Genomic DNA, 20,855 nt, shown 5'->3' on the forward strand with positions numbered 1-20,855 from the left:
CCTGATAAAGGGCTTTTGCAAAGAGGTCTGATCCGATTGAACTGTCTTGTTTTGATGACTGGAGAGCGGATCACTGTCTGGCGAATGCTTTATTGTTCAATCAGCCTGAGTGTCCTTCAAGTAAGATACAATTGTGTGTTGTAACAAAATTGGAATCCCTTGCTTAGACATTTGCATGTTTTTGAAAGAAGCCGATTCTTCTGTTCACTAATGCAACGAGCAACAGTGAATTTTTAAGACTGTTTGAAATAACTTTTCTTATTTTTCCGTTTTTATGATGCCAAACCCCATTTTCAGCAGCCATTAAATTATAGCCATATAATGCCTCCTCATGTATTCAAGTCAACCTGTACATGAAATTACTTTTTCAACTGGTTTACTTTGACATCAATTATGAACATGTTCCGTGTGCCACAGTACAAAGTGCCACAGTACAAATGTCTTCATTGTCAACACTATGCAAAATTGTGTGCTTCTGCCATCTCTCTTTAAAATAAATACCACTTGCTTTCATATTTTGTGTGCATTCATACATTTTTAACCCTCTGGTGCTGCTCATGTGGAGGTACAAAATTACTTAATTTTTATTGTTTATTCAATGAAATCAGTGTACTATGTTTTAGTGCGCTGTGCGATAATGTTTTTTTATTTGTTTAACTCCATTTCTTACCTGTTACCCACTTTTTGAGCATAGACCTGCAAATAAAATGTAAATCTTGAAAGCTTTGGAGCACAGACTTAAATTTGGCATATTATTGCTGAAGTTAAAGTTGTGATGATGAAAAAATGCATTAAAATATTATTTTAAACTTTTATATGAAATATATATTTTCCAAAACATGGTTTACCCTAAAACTGTGAGAAAATCAAAGCCATAATCTTAACAAGCTGTGTTCCAAATTTGACGTTGATATCTCAAAAAATGAGCTTTCAGTGAGATTTTGTTTGGGTGCAGTACCAAATGCTTCCTCTGGATGAAATACACCATGTAAAAAAAAAAAAAAAAGGAAAGGAACCAAATAAGCAACATGAACAAAAAGCAAAAAAAAAAAAAAAAGAAGCAATTTTATTTTCTATAACATTGCAGAGATTTATTTTACATTTTATGTCAAGTGCACGGTTGTACAGTTATTTTATTTATTTTTTGCATCGTGAAATAAACATTTCTATGTTCTGTATCACTGTGTTGTGTTTGTTTCCTTTTTCTGTTTAGAAGATAACTGCACCTTTAAATCTCCTTTGTAAAAGCTTTACGAGGCATAAATAGTCCTCACTTTAGATGAGCTCACAAAATAGTTAACTGACTACTACTAAATGTTTTATAACTACCTGAATTACAGTAAAAATACATGTGAAGCATTTATTACCAAACTAAGTAACTATTACTATATGTCTGAATAATGAGAAGTGATCTTATGAACCACTGACTACTCCTAAATAACTGGTTTGTAAATAATGCAATTCTTCATTTAGAAATGATAAATTGATCATTAATAAAGTATGAAAATACAATTATTAAACATATTATAGATATGCTTAAATCAAGAAAAAAGCATTAATAGCTGTGTTTGTAAACTACTTTTTTAATGTCTATTAATGCTTTATAAATTATGAATTAATTGTTTACTTATGCTTACTAATTAACTAATTAATTGCATGCAGTTATTATAAAGTGTTCCCAAATGTTAGAATTTTCTACAACAATAAGAATGTGCATTGCTCTGTTATTTATTACATGCAGTTCTACAGAAGCCCTTTGTCCACCTCCTCTGCATTCTTTTGGTCTTTTGTAGCCTACTCGTGTATAGCCTAGTCTATGAATGAATTTAGATTCATAATAACCATTCCTTTACTGTCAAAAATTGCATTGCATGTATGTATTTAAATCTACTGAAAATGTTCAGAGAAAAGAGACCCAACACAGTGATATCTTGTTCCCTATTAATAGGCTATTGTGTTAAACTGCCTGCCTGTCTTTCCCCCTAAACATTATGTAAATAACACAAAATTGTTAGTGCATACACATTCAAATATGAATGTATATGAAAATATTACATGAATTATAGTTACATGTTGCTTCTATATGAATGTGCATAAGCTAATGATTTGTTAAGCCTGTATGCACAGTTTTGAATGAACGTTTAGTAATCCTCACCAGTCTAAAGACAGTTAAACAGGGGAAACAGCGCCGTCTAGTCATAGATTTCTGCATAACAACACATGACAACTGTTCTCCCTTTTCTCACACATGGTCATGCTTTGAGTAGTCTAGCAGTTTAGGCCTGAATTGTTTACTAAAAGTTTGTAGGTTTAGTTTAAACCCCACAGGGCTGAACATCTGCTCTGACTGCCGAGAAAATAAACGGGTAGTGTTGCTGGACAATACTTTACTTGAATAATGACACTGACAAACTACTGCCACTGAACAAGACACAATAAATAGTTAAAACTATGCATCGATCCAATGTGCCTGACCAATTATTTGGCCGCATTCTACATTTGAATGAATATGTATTAGAGTGGGCGTGGTTATTCTGTTTAGCGTTGACTGCTAACACTCGTCAATTAGCACCGATTTATCAATGGATTTTCTTGGAAATTACTTTTATTCGACGTTTATGTGACATTTATTAAAATGAGTATACATAATGTAAGCGTCTCAGATTGACATCCTAATATCTGGAGAATAAATGGAGGAGAAAGCTGCCTCATGCCGTCAAGGTAAAATCCCTCAGATTGCAAATTAATCACGATGTAAGCTAACGATATAACTTAATTCTATCAAAAGCTGATAACGCTTACAAAAACATACTGTGGCAGCACAGTGCCAAGACAAAACTGCTATGAAGTTTTTTTAAATGATTATTAGATAGTCAAATCAAAAAGCATGTTGCTGCAAACCATCTAACTTAAGTTACTGATCTAACGTTATATAAATTCTCGATCAGTGGTCCCATCCCCACATCTGTTCAACTGGGAAACCTAAAATTGTTCTAATGGGTTAACTTATAGTCATTAATTTTCGACTGTCAGACAATATTTCGAGTGTAGACATGTTCTGATTGCAGCTGTGCCGTTGATGACTCAGTGCGTTGACATTTGTGTGGAAACAGTTCATCATAGCTTTTTAGCCAGCAAGTTAATAAACTGCCTGGGGTCCAATCCTCAACGATGTCTGCCATGACATATTCTTCCTGTAGAATACGTTATTTGGTGTTTACAACAACAACAACAACAACAAAAAAAGTCCCTTTTCACATATTCTGCACTATTTTACACCATTTTGTAAGGTAGTGTAAGCAGTGGGTCCATGCTGAGAAAAAAAAGTAGTTGCATTTTTACATTTTTGGATAAATATATAGGCCTAATAGCTCATTGTTGAATGAAAACATAAAAATGTGTGTGTGTGTGCACTTGATGATTTTTGTTAAAATAACAAAAGTTCAATATGTATCCGCGGACATAGGGGTGGAGCTCCAGCTCCATCAGTGTTGTTGTATTTGTTGTCTCTATGAGTTATGAGTGCATTCGATTACCTGCATTTGTTAAGGAACAAAAGCAGATTCAGTAAATCTCACAGCAGTTAAAGTTTTTTTTTTTTTTTTAGTGTGTGTGTTGATTGTGTCTAGTGTGGATCATGTGATGTTAGAAGTGGACTAGTTCTTTCTTAAGGTGAACTGTTGCATTGTCTCTGTAGGAGCGGTGAGCTGGTACATAAGAGTCTCCAGACTGGCTGTGGCCGTGGCTGTTATTAAGTCCAGACCATCAGGAGGAGCCAGACAGTTCGCTGAATCTCTGGCTGATCGACTCCGACTGCAGGATGAATGCTGGAGGTCTAAAGCTCAAGGTCTTCATGACGATCTGCTGCATCTCAGACAAGAGCTGCTGCTCACGCGCTTAATGTTCAAGACGAGGAGCAACACTGAGCCGGGACAAGGTAAGGTTTCATATCCACCTGTTTAAGACCTGGAAAATACATAGAGATTAATAAAATCTTTTTATGGATAGTTTGTTTAAGTTTAGCGTATTCCCTAAAATATATTTAGTACAACATATTGTTGCGACTTATTTTATACTGCAACTTAGTGTTGTCACGATACTGGAATTTCCAACTTCGATACGATACCTTGATAAATATCGATATTCGATATTCTGGAAAACTGACATATACTGCCATTCAGATATTTTTATCTCATAATTTTTTTGATAATTTTGGTCATTTTATTGCAAGAGAGTTTACACACAGCACAGGGTGGCTTTATTTAAATCTTGGAACCAAAATAAATAAAAAAAAACAAGTAAAAAGCCAGTAATAAAATGAGAACAAATAAACAAATTGCAAACAACAGCACAAACAATTTTCTCTTTGTCTTTTGTTTTTTGATTAACATGACAGACAGCAGCAGGTTTATTAGGCTGCTGTCCTTTTAAAGGGATGGTTCGGAGTGAAATCAACCTAGGGTCCTATGCACCGTGACATCGAGCAATTATTAGTTAACACTAAGTTGTCAACACTTCGGAAAAAATAATAATTCGTTGTTATACTACATCCTTATACACATAGTGTACATATATTGCACATACGTGTTCCCATATAAATGAGTATTAACATATTTTTTGTTCCCAGCATGCTTTGCTCCGTTAAAGGAGAGTAAATGTTAAAATTAAGTGTTATTTAATGTTTTACTCAATATTAATATATATGATATGCTGTGTTTTGTTTTCACAGGTCATGAGATTGCCAAAGCACTCTCTCAGGATGACCCGCAGCAGTTAAAGGGTGACTCTGGCCGTGACACTGATAACAGCTCCCAGACACATATTAACATTGCTAAGGGACCATGTTTGCCTCCAACCCCTCCAAACAGTCAGAACTTTCCCCTCCAGGATAGGCAGTGGCGCCAGGACAACAGGCTGTTAAAACACATGCAGTTCCTACAGTGCCTGAGCGGCTTGCGCAGAGTTTGTGAGTCTTCTCTGTGTCGTGATGGTGACGTGGTCTGGGATTCAGTGGTGCAACTGCTGGATTCGGTGGTGGAGGTTTTCAGGCAGGCACATGTTGGACAGCCTCTACTTCACCCAGAGCAGCTGCATCATGCCACACAGGTGGTGGCACAGATCCTGGGAACTCGTCATGGGTGTTCAGTGCAACATTTTAGCAAAGTGGAAAATCTGCTGAAGGAGATGATCAGCCTACTACTAACCAACCAGCAACTCGATGCGGTAAGAGAGAGACTTGTGTATTGTGGGTAAAGTCAGTTGCAGACCAGACGAGAATAACACACTTATTAATAACAGTGTTGAAGTTAATGAGATAATTAAGTGATTAATTGAGTGATGATTGAGCGTTATTGAAGACACCTAATGTTAACAAGCAGGATCACTGAAATGGAAATTTCACCATTATGGTGATCAGTGTTTGCTTTAGTTGGGCTCTTGACCCTTACGTTTTTAACTTTAGATATAGTTTGGCTGCTGTAACTGAGTTATAACTGCCAGATGAACAAAGAGAAAATGTGATCTGGTGGTGTTGGTTATTTTTTAACATAATATTTTTTTGACCTGAATCACTGAACTCATTTAGAACCTAATCTCTGAGTTAGATTTACTTTATTGATTAGAGCAGCACTGGCCTTGTACAGTATAATAATTTGAGCATTTTCAATGTAATCCAAAGGATTTCTTAAGTTATTCTGATAAAAAAAAAAAAAAAAAACTTTAATTTAGGCACACACAGACATCAAGAATCAGCGTATGAATCTCAGCAATGGTGATAAACATCATATTCAGATAAACAGATCAACTCTGAACATTTGAAAACAAGTGACTAAAAAGTCACATAAAAACAGCAGAAATAAAATAAAATAGTACGAACAAAGGAAATTAACAAGAAGATTAACCTCAAGCAATGCATGATGGGAGCCATGAATGAGTTTTGAAGTTAATGCACCCAGAATGCACTGCAACATGCTTTATAATTGTCACCATTGTTGAGTTTCACAGGCTGATTCTTGATGTCTATGTGTCTAAATGAAAAAACGTTTCCTTTCAGAACAACTTTAAGAAATCCATTGGATTACATTGAAAATGCTAAACAATGTATTATGCTATGCAAAAACAGTGCTGTTATAATTAATAACGTAAACCTAACTCAGAGATTAGCCTCTAAATTAGTTCAGTGATTCAGGTCAAAAATGATTGTTAAAACACAACCAACACCATCAGATCACTTTTTCTCTTTGTTCATCTGGCTGTTATAACTGAGTTACAGCAGCCAAACTTAATCTAAAGTTAAAATTTTAAGGGTCAAGAGCCCTGTCTCCTCTCCACCAGTAAGCTGGTGTGTGGTGGGCGTTCTGGCGCAATATGGCTGCCGTCGCATCATCCAAGTGGATGCTGCACATTGGTGGTGGTTGAGGAGATTCCCCCTTTCATGTAAAAAGCGCTTTGAGTAGGCCTGCCTAGAAAAGCGCTATATAAATGTAATGAATTATTATTATTATTATTATTAAATAAAGCAAACACTGATCTCCATAATGGTGACTTATACTTTGTGATTTTTCTCCTTCAGTGATTCGGCTTGTTAACATCAGGTGTCTTCAATAATGCTCAATCATTACTCAATTAATCACTTAATTATCTCATTAACTTTAACACTGCTTCAGTGTTACTTATAACTCTCTAAGTGTGGATTATATAAACACTGAGCAGTGTCAATTTAACACTGGGGATTTTGCTGTGTAAGCAATTCGGTTCTTTCTCATTAGTGGGACCAACCATTAAATGGAAAAGAAAGAAACTTGAGAGGAACCAGACTCGGCTGAGGCAGCCCATCTCCCTCTGGCATTACAATGAATGTACATATGTTAAAGGTGCTATAAGCGATCTCACGCGTTTTTTAGGCTAAAACATTTTTTTTCACATACCGCAAACATCTCCTCACTATCCGCTAGCTGCCTGTCCCCTGAACACACTGTAAAAAAACACGGTCTCTGCAGACAGCCCACGCTCCACAAACTGCAGCAAAAACAAACTGAGCAACAAACAGAGCGACCGCACCACGAAACATAACAAACTGTTCCAGCCAATAACCGACAAGAATGATGTGGGGGTGGGGTTCGGGGGTTAGTGCGCGGATGAGGAGGAGGGAGGGTCTAGCTAGCCTCCGTTTTGTTTGATAATAATTCAAACATCAACAAAAGGGTTACGCCAACCGAGATCGCTTATAGCACCTTTAAATATGATCTATTTTTCCATATTCTATTTTTTTATATCATCGTATCCACCCGCTACTTGGATAACTGTGGCAATTCCAGAGCTAATACATGCAAACGAGCGCCGACCCGGCTCCCCCCGGGGGGTCGGGGACGCGTGCATTTATCAGGCTAAAGCATCGTAGTTTTTTTTCTCCACATAAATCATTACTTTTGGTCACCCTCTATGTCTGTCTGTGGGTTTTGCAAATATTTAACCAATGAAAAGTATATAAACCTTGTAACTCCATTGGACCCTCAAACTGTTCAGTGAAACCGCATACCGCATAACCGCCTCAATCTTGAATGAGGTGCCGCACACATTTTGGACCATCTCTGCTTGTTTGCAATGCCAGGGTGAATAAAGAACTTGTTCTTTGAATAATGGTGCGTTCAAGTCACGTCGTAAATATTGTATTTACGAGTTGAACCCACATGAACGACACCACAAAGTCATACATTTAAATGGGAAGCACGGAATTTTCACTGAACCCCGAGTTTGGGGCGTGGTGTATTACATGGTGTAATACCTCAATACTTACAGGATCTAGCAGTGACATTGTCAGGCTTTTTATTGACAACAGCAAAAGCTAATTATCTGCACAAAATAAAGTATTCAGATAATGAACCTAATTAACACGGGAGAAGCACATTCAGTTAATCAACTCAATCAGCATCAGGAGGTGTATGCAGCAGACTTACCTCTGTTCTATGACAGTTTTCCAGCATTTGGCCCCCGCTCAATTGCAGCCATGTTTGAACTCGAACTCTATCCATCTGATGACGAATCATTTCTTTCCACCGATCCTCTGCCGTACACCACCGCCAAGCCCCCTGCTTCATCGCGCGGACGTCGTTCCGTCCGAACTGCTACTCGCACACCAAGACGCCGAGCGAGGGAGGGAGGGAGTCACTTTTATACTTGTCATAAGCTGTTTTCAGCAAAGAAATGGTCCGTATCTCCCAATGGAATCAGTGTCCCTACTGGGATGCACTTGATTCTGATCTTCACAACAGGGTCTTCTTAGGATGTTGGAATATTTCCTGCGCTGTCTGCAGATCGCTCGCCCATTACACTCTTGTCAGCTGATAAATCCTTTAATTCCTCCATGCCCAGAACCAGCCATAAAATCAACCAGTGAACCTGGCAACGTCACTAGAGATAATTCAGCGTTTTCATCTGGCAGACAAGCCTGCAACAATTTTAACATAGGAAAATGCACTAGGCCACGTTGTCGTTTTTTTGTATGTATGTAATTAATGTGACGGCGCTCATGCCCACTCCATATGTCCAGTGATGAAAGATGTCAATAAAAGATCATAAAATGATTTGTCTACTCCCATGAATATATCCTGTCTGTCTATCGAATTATCTCATCATCCAGACGTTACCTTTACTAACTATCTGCTGTCTGGTCTTGAACATGGGTGGAGAGCCTGCCTTCCCATTAAAATTATCTGTGACAAACTTCAATCCGCTTTTTCAGAACCAGACGTAGAAGATAATTTAATCAAAAAAAGAAGTCGAATCAGGATTCATGATTGGACCTTTCGACAACTCCCCTTTTGAAATCTTTCGCATCAGCCCTATTGGAGTGGCTACTAGAAAGTTCTCAGGGAAAAACACGCCTCATAATCGATTTGTCATCTCCAAGTTCCCAAGCATAAATAGCATTATCTCTATTGAAGAGTTTTCTCTTCAATACCACAACGTTGATCAAGCAATTTCAATTATAAAAAAAAACGTAGGTCGCGGCGCCTGACTTGCTAAAATCGACATCGCTTATAGCTGCATGTTTGATTTCGTCTAATAATCACACAATCCCTTACATCATTCATTTGCTTGATGAATTCCTAATTATCCCTCCTCCCAACGCAATCCCAGCCGTGCATCTTGTCACAGTCCAAAACGTTTTTTTGCAGAGTTTGGGATTCCCATCGCCAAAGAAAAAACATAGGGTCCAGCTACAACCATCTCATTTTTGGGCATTAACCTGAATACAATCAATTTCCAGGCTTCATTGCCCAAGGAAAAAATTGATAGGATAATTCTGGTTGTGTCTACCCTCCTAGACAGACCAAATTGTTCCCGCCCTTTCATCACACATCTTCTCTCGCTGGCGTCTTCAGTTTGTGCTTTAGATGATCAAATTGCTTGTGCATGCAGTGACGAGCTTAGTTTATGGATAACATTCCTTGAACCGTGGATCAGAGCCTATCTTTCTTTTACAGTAACCTCCGTTGGCTTTGGGAGATTTTATCAAGGCCGTTGGTTTGCATCTCCATGTCCCCCTCAAATTTTGGTCACGCCACAGCTATCAGCCTCCTCAGCACTATTTAAAATTGACCCCATCGTTGACAATAAAGCAACCGTGCACTGCATTAACAAAGATCGTTCTCGCTCCTCCGCGCTGATGCCACAATGCTAAACACATTTCCTGAGCAAAAAAACGAATTGCTGACACCTTTGTCGCTTCTCTTTTCAGAGATTCAGGCTGCTTGCTCACTATTCTGACTAGTACCTCACTATTATACCTCACCCGCTTAAACCTCTTCTTGACACATCACTTGACACCGTCCTACTGTAGCAAAAAGAGTGTGGATGTTGTTTCTGTTTATTATCTTTGAGAAGGTCTCTCTAGCTGTGCATAATTCCACTTTGAAAACATCATGAAAACATGAAGGCTGTCTTAGATGTTATAATGGTTTCAATTTTATCTTCCGCTTCATGTGCCCAGCTTTTATGCATTTTCTTTTCATTCTTTGGACTGCTGTTGCGTTCTTCAATGTGCTAGGTGTCAGTCGTCCTGAATTTTACAGGAGCAATGATATCAATAACATTCCTCTTTTTGAGTTAAAGAAATCAAGAAGAGAATATCAACAGAATCTGCAGAAATGCTTGGTGTCATAGCCTTGCAGGGCTCTAGAGTGCGACCAAATTTTGTAAGTGTGCGACTAACATTTTTCCTAGGTCGCACCGGTGCACCTAACGTCCTCGCATCCGCTGCCTCTCCACGAACGTTTGTTGGCGTTTGTTCTCCTTTGACGGAACTCACCCTCTTCTCTCACGCGGTGCCACAGCTCGCACAACACGACAGCCCTGCTTAATGAGTGACGACGGAGGACAGAATTAAACATTCAAACGTAGCCTGGTTACACTTAAGGTCTGTTATATTAGTCTGATTTTATTTAAAATTTCGGCTTCCAAAGATTATAAAAAATAATATATTGAGGTAAAACCATTAAACACTATCTAACTACGCGCAACTTCTTCCCTTCGCAGCATTACGCTGTCATTTCTCCCTAAAACACAGAATCAGAATCAGATCGGTGATTGTTGTAAATGCAGTCTAGCTACTGTTGCTAAATTGCGGGACGCGTTTAATAATTGAAAGAGCTATTAAAAACACAAAAATCTGCGCAAGAGATGTTGTTCGCATGGCGGCGCGCGCTCCGAAACAGTCCGAGACAAGCAAATTATACTTTCGGTTTCATGTGCAGATTGTGCGCGTCTAAACGATCAATTGTACACAAAAGCGTGTCAAAATTACCCGCTTTGAGATTCACTAAAAACAGTTTATGTCTTAAATGGACGTAGTTATGGAAATAGTTGGGAGAATATGGTGCATCAGTAGCCTATTAGATCTGCACCCGGTCTTAAAGGGGCCGCAGTCTAATAAACATGCTGACGATTGCGCCATTACTGCAAATCAAACAACAAGAGAAAAATCACTCACAGCTCTCGAAAGAATAACTTCAGCTTTAATAAGCATGAATCTATTTATGATAAATTTTACAGTGTTATTTTACATTTTATTACTTTATTAGATTTCTTTTTAGACCATGCCTGAACAGTAGTAGGCCTTCCTGAAATTAAAGCACTGTGTAGGCCTATATAAAGTGTATCTTTGTTTAATTGTTTATCTTTTGTTTATCTATTGTTTATCTTTGTTTATTATATATAAAACAAAAAGAACCATAAGAATACTGTATCGATAAGCAGTATCGGTAAGAGTAGGAATACCGTTAATAATTGTGCTTCAAAAAATAAATAAAAGTTTTTACCTACACCTTCTTGTTTAAATTCATTTACATAATATATATGAATGTGTATAGAGCGTGATAAAAAGGTGACCTTAAAATTGTGGCGTTAAAGGTGATACATCCGAGGAAAAATTTGGGTGCACCCAAATTTTGTGCTGGTGCACCTAAATAAAAAAGTTAGGCGCACCAGTGCAACCAAGGCAAAAAGTTAGTCTGGAGCCCTGCCTTGATAAATGGGACACTACTGTTCTCAGTTATGTATTTATTTTGACAGAATCAGTGGCAGGAGAGATCAATATATTAAAACATACAGAAATTAGCAGACGCTACGTCCTTAATAACAATGTTTAGACCCTTACTGAAGTAAATCAAGTGTGTCCACAATTGTGTTTGGGTCCATGTACAAGCGGAGTCAGATCAGGAGTGTTTACACAGTTATGAGTTCTGATGTGAATATTAAAGGCACACTATGCAAGATTTGACCTTAATATAACAGCTTCGAAATCATTTCGATGGTAAACGAACTCAAAGTAGGGCGAATCATCCCGATAGCAAAGCAGGGGGTGGACGGCGCTGGCAAAACCAGCATTGCAAGTTTGAGAGGTGGCGCTTAGACAAATCTCGCGAGAATCACGACTTGCTTTACGGCACAACGTCACATACATCAACAACATATGAAGCAGCCTCTATGGAAGACACTAGCACACATTTCACACGTGAATCATGGCAGAGTCGACGAAGAAAGTACGGTCGGAAGAGTGCAGAGACGGCTCTGCGTGAGTGGTATTTTACGACAGTAACGTTACAAGTACTCCACAGCGACTCTAGGGGTCGCTGTTTGAGAAAAAACGGAAACTGCATAGTGTGCCTTTAAAGTAACAATCCAATGCCAAAGTGAATAACATTTTTAACAAACCTACATTTCACCTTAGCCAGCATGTTTACTGTAAATATCAGACAATCTGGCTTCTGCAATATATTTGACTGCAGTTGATGTTGTGTCTGTTTTTATAGTACAGCAGTGCATCAATAAGTGGTAAGAACCTATTTCAAACTCTAAGGGGGTCACATTACACTTTTTATTTCATTCACGCAAACAGGAGATGGGAAACACATGCTCATGCAAATTTTGCTGTGTTACAAAGTTCATGTTTGGTGAACTCTGCCAGTGCATAGTTTTACATTTTAGATGAATTACATGTTGTAGTATAAAAGAAAAAAGCTATGACCGTTGCAGTGTCCGACTGCCCGTAGAAATTTCTGTGCTCAAAGTCTAGTTTGACCGTGGATTTACAGGAACGGGAGAGCGGTGCCATTGACCTAGAAAATGTTTGTGTGTGACAGCGTTCATAGTCCTTTAGAAATCTAATATGGGAGCATTGCTTAATTTACTGCATCGGTCGTAGCAGCATTGAAATTTGGTAACATGCTCCATAACAGTGTGTTAAATGTGACAGCATAGTACCAAACAGCAACTAAAAACCTCATTTTAATTCCCTGATATATGAATCATAATCAGTAATTCAAGTCTGTTTATTTCATTATTAACGGGATTTCTTTTCTGTCATGTTCTGGAGGTGTGTTCTGGATCAGTTTTATTATTGTATCTAGGGGCTGTTTACACACTGTTTTGTTTTCAACAAAAAATGTAAAACTTTTATGTGTTTTAGCCGTTCATTTACACGACAACGGCGTTTTGGGTGCCTGAAAACGCAAACTTTTAAAAACGGGTTTCAAAGTGCAAGTTTTTAAAACGGTCTCCATGTAAACAACAAAACCTTGAATCTCTGAAGACGATAATGTCATGCACATGCGTGTTACGTATTCAGTCTGTGGTGTTTCATCGCCATCTAATGGCCTGGATGCAGAATACAGCATTTTTAGTCGGTTTCGCGGATCCGTGTGAATGGGGATCGCTTTGACAATGGTGTCGTCTGTACTGGGAAAACTCAAAGGAAAAACTTTGTTTTAAGCATATTGTTGTCGTGTAAACGTACCCCTAGAGAGCCACTGTCCTGCAGAGTTTAGCTCCAATCCCTTATCAAACACACCTGAACAAGCTAATCAGTGTCTTCAGGATTACTAAGGCTACAGGCATGTGAGTTCCAGTGTTGGAGCTGAACTCTGCAGGACAGTGGCTCACTAGGATTCAGTGATACACCTGATCTAGAGAGAGACAGATCAGTCTGATGGTGTCTCATTCTGCTGTTAGTTCTCAGTCCATGAAGTGCTGTCAGAGTGTCTGCTGGCTCTGGGAGGAAGTTGTGTCCTGAGAACTCCATTTATTCAACTCCTGATGTCTGAGATCCTTCAGCTAGCACAGCAGCTATGGGAAACCTGTGAGGTAAGTTACACCACACTACACATATAGATATCAAAACATTCTTCCTATTTAGGGACTTGTTTGTCAGTGGAAAAGTTTAGTGTTTTAATTTAATGCATTTTTCTAATGAAACTGAAATCAGTAAGTTACAGTATTATTGACCGTATTACTGAAGCACCTTAAAATATATTAATAATAACATTTTGCAAAACAATTGCAACTGCCGCATTTTGAAATGTAAGTGGGGCTAATGTCAATTAACAGTAGACTAAGGATGTAATACTACAACTATGGTCATTTCCAAATAAGCCTACAACAAACATGAAAAAAAAAAAAAAAAAGATTTTGCTGTACAATAATGAAACAACCTAATATTTGGTGCAGTTGAAACTGCATGTTATAGACCTAGTAATAATTTTATTATTAAAAAAAGAAAGAAAATTTGGTTAATGTTGTTTAAACAAATGATGCATACATGTAGACTATTATTTGAACGAACAGTGAACTATTATATATCTCTGTATATCTGTAATCTGATCTATATCTTCTTATTAAAAAAAAAAAACACAGCACAACGTATTGTAAACAAAACTTTTGTTTATTATTTTAACAAGAATGAGACTGATTAAATATATATAAAAATAAACAAACAAAACAGAATAGAACAAACTTTTAGAATAAAAAAAATATATATATAAACAAATAGGCTATTTGTTTATATATTTTTTTGTGTTCTAAAAGTTTGTTCTATTCTGTTTTGTTTGTTTATATTTCATATTGTAGACGTCGGTGGGCAACAGAAGCCTGTTCATGGGGAGAGCAGCGCGATAACAAACAAACAAAAAATACACCAAAAGACCATCATAGGCCTATCTCGCAGTCTGTGAAAATAAATTAGATGCAATGACGCTGCTTATTTTTACTATTCTATTCAGGAATGATACGAATGAAGAGCTTTTCTCTCTTGTGCACGCACACACTGACTGCTGAACAACCGAACTTCTGGGCTTTCTAGTAAATTTGTGGTCGAGTGGTAGAACTTAGGTTTCAATGGTTTAGATGACACGGGTTCAAATCCCGAACAAACAAAGGCTGCTGTATTTTATTTATTTTTTATTAATGCAAAGAGATTTGTCTAGTTCTAAAACTGTTACACCATATAGTTTTTTGTTATTGTTGTTGCTTATATTTAAAAAAAGAAAATGACCACCATGCATTTCCATTTCACACTAAGGAACAAATAGTATCCAACAGAATGACTGAATTTACATTTGTATAATAATTCTAATCGTAATTTCAAAAGCAGTTCTGTTACAAACAGAATTTTTTTTTACTTTATGGGGTTGCTACGGTGGCCGAGAAGTGCAAAACAAACCACAATTCTGAAAACCAAACAAATTTATAAACACAATGGAAAGACTAAAAACAAATTAACAAGTTAGAAAACACAATAACAATTCCGAAAACACGATAACAAATCAGAAAACACAACGACAAGTCAGACAAAACGGAAAATACTGACCGCTGATTGGACGAGACATCTGTCAATCAAGACATGCAGAAAGTACAGCCGACTGCGGCACGAGAAAGTCGATTCGCGTGTGCATGTGTAAATATTAGAGCTGTATCGTCTATGATAATAATAGTTTTTTTTAATAATGTGCAGGCTGCGAGCTGACATTATCGAGTATGTCACTCACTTTGCAAAAAACAAACAAAAACACTATTAGAATGCAGTTATAATGCCCCTAAAATTCCAGATATAGGGGCAGTTCTCCTCATCAGCTCAGCCACAATAAGAAATATGTCTCAGAGGATCTACTCAAACTTGTTTAGCTATGTGTTTGAGCGCGTCTTAATGAGGAAAGGACAACGCAAGAGTGAAAATCTCGCTCTAATTAAACGTAATAATGCCATTACTATCAAACTTATGATTTGCATCTCTTCTTGTTCAGTTTAATACATTTGTCTATTATTTAATCCAACTGATCTTAATGGTTAATCAATGAATAATTTGGTACACCTATAGATTTCTATAGATACAGATTCTATAGATATAGTTTCTGCTTTGTTTGCAATTTCTTATACAGATAACCAAATGTAATTTTTTTTTTTTTACATTATAAGTTATTTTTCTTCGATTATGGGCCCTATTTTAACAATCTAAGGATGAAATAGTTTGGAGCAAAATAATGAGACAGGCATCATCTCAGCTTAACGGGAAACTTTACTGAACAAGATTAGATGATAAACAAACGTTGCAAAGCATAGCAAAACAAGCATAGAGCGCACTCCTCATGGGTAATGTAGTTTATTTGAATATATTGTAAAGGTTGAGAACAAAACGGTCAAACATTAAAGTAAACATAATAATTTCATATTTACCATTACCCAAACAAATCAATTGTAACATACTCCATAATGGTAAGGTTTTGTCTCGTGCAGAGGTCCAGAGAGGAGCTGCAGCATCCGATGGACTGGATCCACTATCAGAATTCCTTCTATGTGTTCTGGCTGCTGGAACAACTTGCACAGGACACTAATTGTAATGTAAATCAGGAGCTTGTGATCGACCTGGAAACTAAAGCGTTCACTCTCGCAGATGAGTTTCCTCTGTTCTCTCTGTATATGTGGCGGATCTGTGGTCTCTTCAGGGTGGGACACCAGTGAACCAACATGGGCTGCTGTCATTCCAAATCTTTGCTCCTTTTTAAGAGCTCACTTTACATGAACTGCCTTGTCTTAAAACAATATGAATTAACTGTTTATTAATAAATAATACAAATTTTGTTTTGCTTTTTGGAAGTCTTGTGTTGATGAATGCTTGATTATAAATCATCTATAGAAGGGGTGTCAAACTCCTGAAGAGTTTAGCTCCAACCCTAATTAAACACACAATTTCCAGGCAGGTGTTTTGGAGCTACACTCTGTAGGAAAGTGGCCCTCAAGGAACGGAGTTTGACACCTGATCAATAACGTGACAAAAAAGTCTTAAATGAATTTCCACAACACGCTTACGTTTACATCAGGCACGTTTTATATGGAAGAAAATGTATATGGTTCAGAAGATATTGATTAATTCACTGTGGTTGTATTATTCATTCACTGACAGTAATCCACAGTGAATGAATAATACAACCACAGTGAATTAATCAATATCTTCTGAACCATATACATTATTCATTCACTGTGGATTACTGTCAGTGAATGACAAGTTACTATTCTATGATACAGACTTTATGACAGGCGTTACATCATCTGAAAAAAATTAACTATTGCGTGTGTAAGGCAAGGCAAGGTAAGGCAAGTTTATTTATATAGCACATTTCATACACTATGGCAATTCAAAGTGCTTTACATATGTAATTAATGTAGTTAATTTTTTAATCGATTGACAGTACTTGTGTGTGTGTGTGTGTGTGTGTGTGTATATATATGTATATATATATATATATATATATATATATATATATATATATATATATATATATATATATATATATATATATATAATATCCGTGGTTAGTCATGGACTGTGTATGGCATTAAAAATGTAAAAAATGTCATTTAAAAAAGGCATTAAAAAGCATTAAATTGAATTTGAAGATACCTGCAGAAACCCTGATAAATCCATCTTGCCTTCCACATGCTGCAGGTTTCCAGTGCCAGAGGATGTAAAGCAGCCCCAGAGCATCACCGAGCCCTGTCATGCTTAACTGCAGGCAGAGTGTTCTTTTCAGCATCACTCAAGGGTTTTTCTGAACCTGCCTTCTCAGAAATCTGGTTGCAGCCGTTGATAGCTGCCTTTTTCTGCTCCGTCCAGGTAGTGTAACCACTGTTCCTTTAACTTTGAACTTGTGAACTATGCTTCCAACTGTGTCTCTAGGAACATGTAGTGCCTTCGCTGTCTTTTTATATCATGTTCCTTGTTTGTGAAGGACAATGATACCTTCTCTTAACTTTTTGGACCATTCTTTTGACTTTGCCATATTTCTAACATGCAGTCAAACGTGACTCTCAATAAAACTAGCCAGTTCAGATATTTCATGTGTTCTACCTCAAGCAGTCCTGGTTCAACTAATGAAGCCTTTGATTAGTTGCATCAGGTGTGCTTGAGACAACACCTTTTTGCAGATTTGTGCTGTTGTGAGGGATTTTATTCAGGGGGTTGAATAATTTTGAAACTGCAGATGTCATTAAAAGTTGTATTTTCAGTTAAATGTGTATATATATATTAGGGATGCGCGGTATACCGGTACTGCAAAAATACCGGTATATATTATATTTCAAACGGTACAATATCATAATTTTGCTCACTTCGGGAATTTGATGCGCTGCTGTTTCGAAGTTCACCGCTAGGCGGCAGTGCGCTACCCAAACTGACGCGGGTCACGCAAAACCGGCAAACGGTGACAACGGAGGAACACGATGGATCAAACAGATGAATCTCATTCTACACGCCCGAAATTAATAAATAAAGAGAGCAATAGGAGTGAAATATGGCATTACTTTGCCTACAAAAGTAATGAGAAAGGTGAAGCAACAGACCTCAATGCACCACTGTACAAACGCTGCTTTAAATTTGCCACGGGAGGCAACACATCAAATCTGGCTAACGTTGACCACTTGTCACTTGATCATCCTGACTTGTTCAAAGAGTTCAGAGATCGACACGTGAGTCCATCATTCAACTGATTTAATTTAGACTTTTATTCACAGCGCACATAGAGCTTATCAATTAAATATGACACGGTAAACACGAAAGCTCAAATGTGCTTTCATGACACGCTAGAACCAATGAAGTTTAGTTCTCATAATTTTTTTGCCCTTTCAAACAATCATATATTAATTGAATTTGAATGAATAAAGAGATAAGTGATATTAATTTTAGTATTGGTGATAGTAAAATGAAAGGCATATCTATCACTGCTGCTGTGGCGACCGACTGAGGAATCAGCTGAGAGAGAGTAATAGTAGTAATATGGATATTACTAATATGAATGTTAGAGTAACACTTTACATTTAAGCTACATTTGTCAACATTCATTAGGTAACCTGACCTGACAGTATTATAGCATTTATTAATCTAGAATAGATCAATCCGTAATTATTATTTAAATATACTAATACATGTTTAGCATGTTAGCATTACTTTATGCATTAAACTAATATGAACCCAAACCAAACAGTAATCAAACCAAGATGAATAAATGCTATAAATGTTGATAATTCTGTTGATGCATGACAGCTAATGGTTTACATTTCATTTCATTATTCTATTATTATTCTATATTAATAAATTATTATAGATAATAGATATTAACCTATTTTAATTGTATCATTTCAGGTGTCCTTTTCTTTTTTTTGTTTTTTTTTTTAAATCAAAATTTAACCTACTGTAAGTTCCCTGACTGTTTTTTATTTATTAATTTTTTTTTTTTTTTACATTTTGATAACTTTTTGTTTGCACATTCGGTGCAGCAGAGTTTCAAGCAGTGTTTTTTAATAAAACTGTTTCAATTCACTTAAATTTAAAGGCTGGTTATTTGTCACCTGTGGTATCGATTTAGTATCGATACCGAGGTATTAGGTTCTGGTACCGTACCGAAACCAAAATTGTGGTATCGAGCCATCCCTAATATATATATATATATATATATATATGTGACTTTCTGCATGTTTCCTATAACAATGTCTGACGTTTACGCTACGTGCCATGAGAAAGTCACATAAACCATGTGGAATCCGATCATAGCATTTGTATAGGATTTCAAACCATATATGAATGTAGCTTGAAACGGATTTTCACGTGATAATTTTTTCGGCTGGGGATTTTAACGCGGGTTGTGGGAGAAAAACACTGACATTCTGGATTCAGACGGCAATAAACTGACTTACCCCTGTAAATGTTGAAAATACCATACAACTCCATAAGGAACAATTACCGTCCGAATAGGGCTTTAGTGAGACTTGATGACTGCAGCGACCAACAGCATGTTCTCAATAAAGAGTCCTGCTGAAGATACAACCGAGTCTCCTGGTCTTTGCTTCTGAGTTTCGTACAATCCCCTAAAATGCCTTTAAATACCTGTAAACAAATACCCAACACAATCAGATCTTTGCATTCTATACTGTACATCCTACATAAACAGGTCCCATTAACAATCCTGATTAAAGTAAAAAAAAAAAAAAACTTTCATTGAAAAAGTTTTACACATACTACAAAATATATTCACAAGAAATGTAGAGTTCTTTTAAGAATGAGCACGTTTACATGCACACCAGTACTCTGATAACTCACAAAAAAACAGCTTATTGAAATATTATTGAATGCTTATTGAAAAAACTGAAGAAGAGTATTGCAACATGTGAGCGGTAAACTTACGGCTCATATATTATCCTCTCATGCAGTTATACATGCAGCATTTTGACTGTAACGCTTCTTCTGCTGCACGAGATGAGAGCACTTTTATAATTTTTTGGGTCAAGAAAGAGTCTGAGTTTGCGATATATTACTGCAAAACGCTCACTCTGGTGGATGAGCACTGTTGCTAGACTAATAAAATGAAAAGTAGAATACACAAATAACATTAAGGTGCTTCTGTTTCTAAATAAATAATGCAGTAATTGATGTCATTATCACAAGTCTGATTTGATTTAATGGTCAGAAGCTATAGCCAACCTACATGATAAATAAAAATCAGAAGCATGACACTTTAAATTAAGTAATTTTATATATACAGTTTATTTGTTATAAGGACTGTGTTGTAAGAGCATACACAAACATGATGATGAATCCAAACAGAGAGAACGGCTTTCAACACAGGTACACATGAACGAGACTCGACAACACTGAACAGAAAGAGAGGAACTTGTATATACATCAATCAAGTATAATTTACGACACACACCTGAACTAAATGACGAAATCAAATATTTTTTAAATTGTTTATGCAGAGACGGGTAGCTGCAGCTTGGAGTAATCGGCGTGTCGAAAGGTACTAGACAATTTAATGGTATAATTTAACATTTTTAATTTTCCAACTTTTCGCGTTTGAGGCGAACGTGATAACCACTACACTTCTGAAACCTGTCTTCAGGGTGCAGACATTAATCTTCTGGAGCACGCTTGTTAAAAAGAGTATAAAGGAAAAGAGAGCTAAACCCTCCTGGCATGGCAAATAGTTTAAATTTTCTGTCACAATCCGACTGCTGTTCCTACTCAGTTTCGAGCC

The 20,855-nt window shown here is 36.9% G+C and overlaps 1 protein-coding gene across 1 annotated transcript; it reads left to right on the plus strand.

The window, feature by feature from the left end:
• Positions 1–839: 839 nt before the first annotated feature.
• Positions 840–16,351, plus strand: mei4 (meiosis-specific, MEI4 homolog; the record flags this gene model as incomplete). Its single annotated transcript, XM_084432009.1, has 5 exons — positions 840–857; positions 3,673–3,937; positions 4,730–5,223; positions 13,510–13,641; positions 16,066–16,351. The coding sequence occupies 5 exons, from the start codon at positions 840–842 to the stop codon at positions 16,288–16,290; spliced, it is 1,134 nt and encodes a 377-aa protein (XP_084288135.1). The 3' UTR covers positions 16,291–16,351.
• Positions 16,352–20,855: the final 4,504 nt, after the last annotated feature.

The sequence above is a fragment of the Rutilus rutilus genome (genome assembly GCF_951802725.1).
Source record: "Rutilus rutilus genome assembly, chromosome: 15".
In the NCBI taxonomy this organism is placed as follows: domain Eukaryota; kingdom Metazoa; phylum Chordata; class Actinopteri; order Cypriniformes; family Leuciscidae; genus Rutilus; species Rutilus rutilus.